Below are 3,174 nucleotides of genomic sequence, written 5' to 3' on the forward strand. Positions count from 1 at the left end.
ATTACAAAAAATTGGCATCAAACTCAACGCACAGTCGCTGCTGCACGGTAGTGTTGCAGTGGTTATCTGAGGGTCCCAACGGTGAGATATTGCCATGACTTCTATATATACGTTCTTAATATTTGTCCCTAGCCGTGTCTGAATAAGTCTGTTTCAGAAAGTTTGTTTAACGTTGCCTAGTCTGTACAGAATATTTTTCGGTGTTTAATAAGAACTAGGGTAATTGTCAAATCAAATACTCGACATTTTTATACCGCTTAATCCTGTTTGTTTTGACGAGAATCAACATTTGAAGTCACTCTTGAGATTTCAAAATCCCCTCAACAAACCACACATTGTATTTAGACCTGGTTTTCAGTCTCGCGAGGGTGGGCTGGGCATATTAAAAGTAAGTCTCAGAGGGTGTCTCATTGTAAACTTGCATAACATACTATGTAGTGATATTATGTTAGTAAAATATAACGATTCCATAGGTAGTAGTAAACAGGTGTGTGAGTCCACTAAGGTTTAACATGAAATTTAGATCTGTAATCAGCTACTTAAAGCTGTACTATCTGTAACGGGAGTATTATTTCTTGATTAGACAACCCAAAATATATTCACTGAAAATTGTTAAAATGCCAATAATTAGACATTATACATATTAATTAGTGGTCTATTTTTTATCTATAAGTAGTATAATAATACACTGATATCGAAATTTCATTATGTCGCTATTTTTTGGGTGCGGACCCAAAAATCATTATGCATTCGTATTATGTGTACAGGTGTATGATATATTTACCCACAGATGGGTCAATATTGTTCAGGGTGTACAATATTATGTGAAAGTCATTACATCTAGCGAAACATTTTCAAACAATGTCCCAGTTGCAGCTAATGAAGCTTAAAAACGTGGACTTTGTTGTCAGTTTATTATAGATATGAAATCCATACTTTGTTCTACATCTTTATATTACATTGTTTTCAGGCGGAATGTACAGGAAAGGAAATTAAATGTACTAGAGTTAATACACTGATTCTACGTTTTGCTGTTCCACAGTAGACTAAAGGAATTTATATAAACCTAGAATCAATACCTCAATGTTCTACTTCACGGAAATGAAATGCCCCCGTATTAAACATGGGTTACAATTTGTGAGTAGTCCTGTTCCACAGTATAGGAAATGAAATGTCCTGTAGTTAGCATAGATTCCATACTGTCCTGTTGTACAGTATAGGAAATGAAATGTCCTGTAGTTAGCATGGATTCCATACTGTCCTGTTCCACAGTATAGGAAATGAAATGTCCTGTAGTTAGCATGGATTCCATACTGTCCTGTTGTACAGTATAGGAAATGAAATGTCCTGTAGTTAGCATGGATTCCATACTGTCCTGTTATACAGTATAGGAAATGAAATGTCCAATAGTTAGCATGGATTCCATACTGTCCTGTTCTACAGTATGGGAAATGAAATGTCCTGTAGTTAGCATGGATTCCATACTGTCCTGTTATACAGTATAATAAATGAAATGTCCTGTAGTTAGCATGGATTCCATACTGTCCTGTTCTACAGTATAGTAAATGAAATGTCCTGTAGTTAGCATAGATTCCATACTGCCCTGTTCTACAGTATAGTAAATGAAATGTCCTGTAGTTAGCATGGATTCCATACTGTCCTGTTCTACAGTATAGGAAATGAAATGTCCTATAGTTAGTATGGAGTCCATGCTGTCCTGTTCTACAGTATAGGAAATGAAATGTCCTGTAGTTAGCATAGATTCCATACTGTCCTGTTCCACAGTATAGGAAATGAAATGTCCTGTAGTTAGCATGGATTCCATACTGTCCTGTTCTACAGTATAGGAAATGAAATGTCCTGTAATTAGCATGGATTCCATACTGTCCTGTTCTACAGTATAGGAAATGAAATGGTCTGTAATTAGCATGGATTCCATACTGTCCTGTTCTACAGTATAGGAAATGAAATGTCCTATAGTTAGCATGGATTCCATACTGTCCTGTTCTACAGTATAGGACACGAAATGAAATGGTCTGTAGTTAGCATAGATTCCATACTGTCATGTTGTACAGTATAGGAAGTGAAATGTCCTGCAGTTAGCATGGATTCCATACTGTCCTGTTCTACAGTATAGGAAATGAAATGTCCTGTAGTTAGTATGGAGTCCATGCTGTCCTGTTCTACAGTATAGTAAATGAAATGTCCTGTAGTTAGCATGGATTCCATACTGTCCTGCTCTACAGTATAGGAAATGAAATGTCCTGTAGTTAGCATGGATTTCATACTGCCCTGTTCTACAGTATAGGAAATGAAAAGAAATGTCATGTAATTAGCATGGATTCCATGCTATCCTGTTCTACAGTATAGGAAACGTTAATCCTCATATATGTTAGCATAGATTCTTATAGGAAATTAAATATCCTGTAACTCGAATTTCATGTGATTTAGAACGTCTTTGAGAAATGGAAAAGTCCTATTGTCAGTGTGGATTTTATGCTGTGCGGAGAAGGAAATATAATGTTTTGTAATAAAACTTGCAATAGTCTGTCATCCATTCATTTCTATTCAAATTGTATAACTGAATATGGTCACTAAGACATGAATGTACTTCTGACACGTCCTCCTGAATTACAACCTCAACTGATACAGAGATAGTCTGTTAGGTTTATACATATATATGGAATGGTGTTTAATGTCCCTGGCAACACAAAATACTATACCTATTGTAGATTTAAGTTGAAAAAAATTATATATACTAGGTGTTTACTAATCCATTATTAGTTTTATTCAGGACGACGTGTTGAACGGTATATAAGCAGTAAAGATTTTTCGAGAGTTGAAATCGCATTTAGTACAATTCAACTGACTGGCTACTCTACAGATTACGAACAGAACGCGTTTTGTTTATAGTAGACCCACTCAAAGTTTACCTTTGGGGCATACAATCTACTGAAATTGTTATGTCAAGACTTGAAATGACTTGTCAAACAGGTAGTATAAAAAAGGGAACGCATAATACCTAAAAGGGGTGATAACGCTAGACCTACCTTCTTCTGCCCATAATACGAAGGTCTTTGTGTCGACTGCAACAGGTAGACCGGGCGACGTAAAGAGCAACTCAAAATGGTCCACAGCAAGTTTACTCACTGCTACTCAATGGTTCTATTATAA

The 3,174-nt window shown here is 35.9% G+C and overlaps 1 protein-coding gene across 1 annotated transcript in view; it reads right to left on the reverse strand.

Annotated features, from left to right (window-relative positions):
* The window catches only part of LOC144436543 (uncharacterized), a 34,016-nt gene extending 30,842 nt beyond the window's left edge, over positions 1-3,174 (reverse strand). Inside the window, exon 1 of the mRNA XM_078125358.1 lies at positions 3,051-3,174. Within this exon, the coding sequence (XP_077981484.1) occupies positions 3,051-3,064 (14 nt within the window). The 5' untranslated portion in view covers positions 3,065-3,174. The remainder of the gene's footprint in view (positions 1-3,050) is intronic.

Source organism: Glandiceps talaboti, chromosome 6, assembly GCF_964340395.1.
Source record: "Glandiceps talaboti chromosome 6, keGlaTala1.1, whole genome shotgun sequence".
In the NCBI taxonomy this organism is placed as follows: Eukaryota; Metazoa; Hemichordata; class Enteropneusta; family Spengelidae; genus Glandiceps; species Glandiceps talaboti.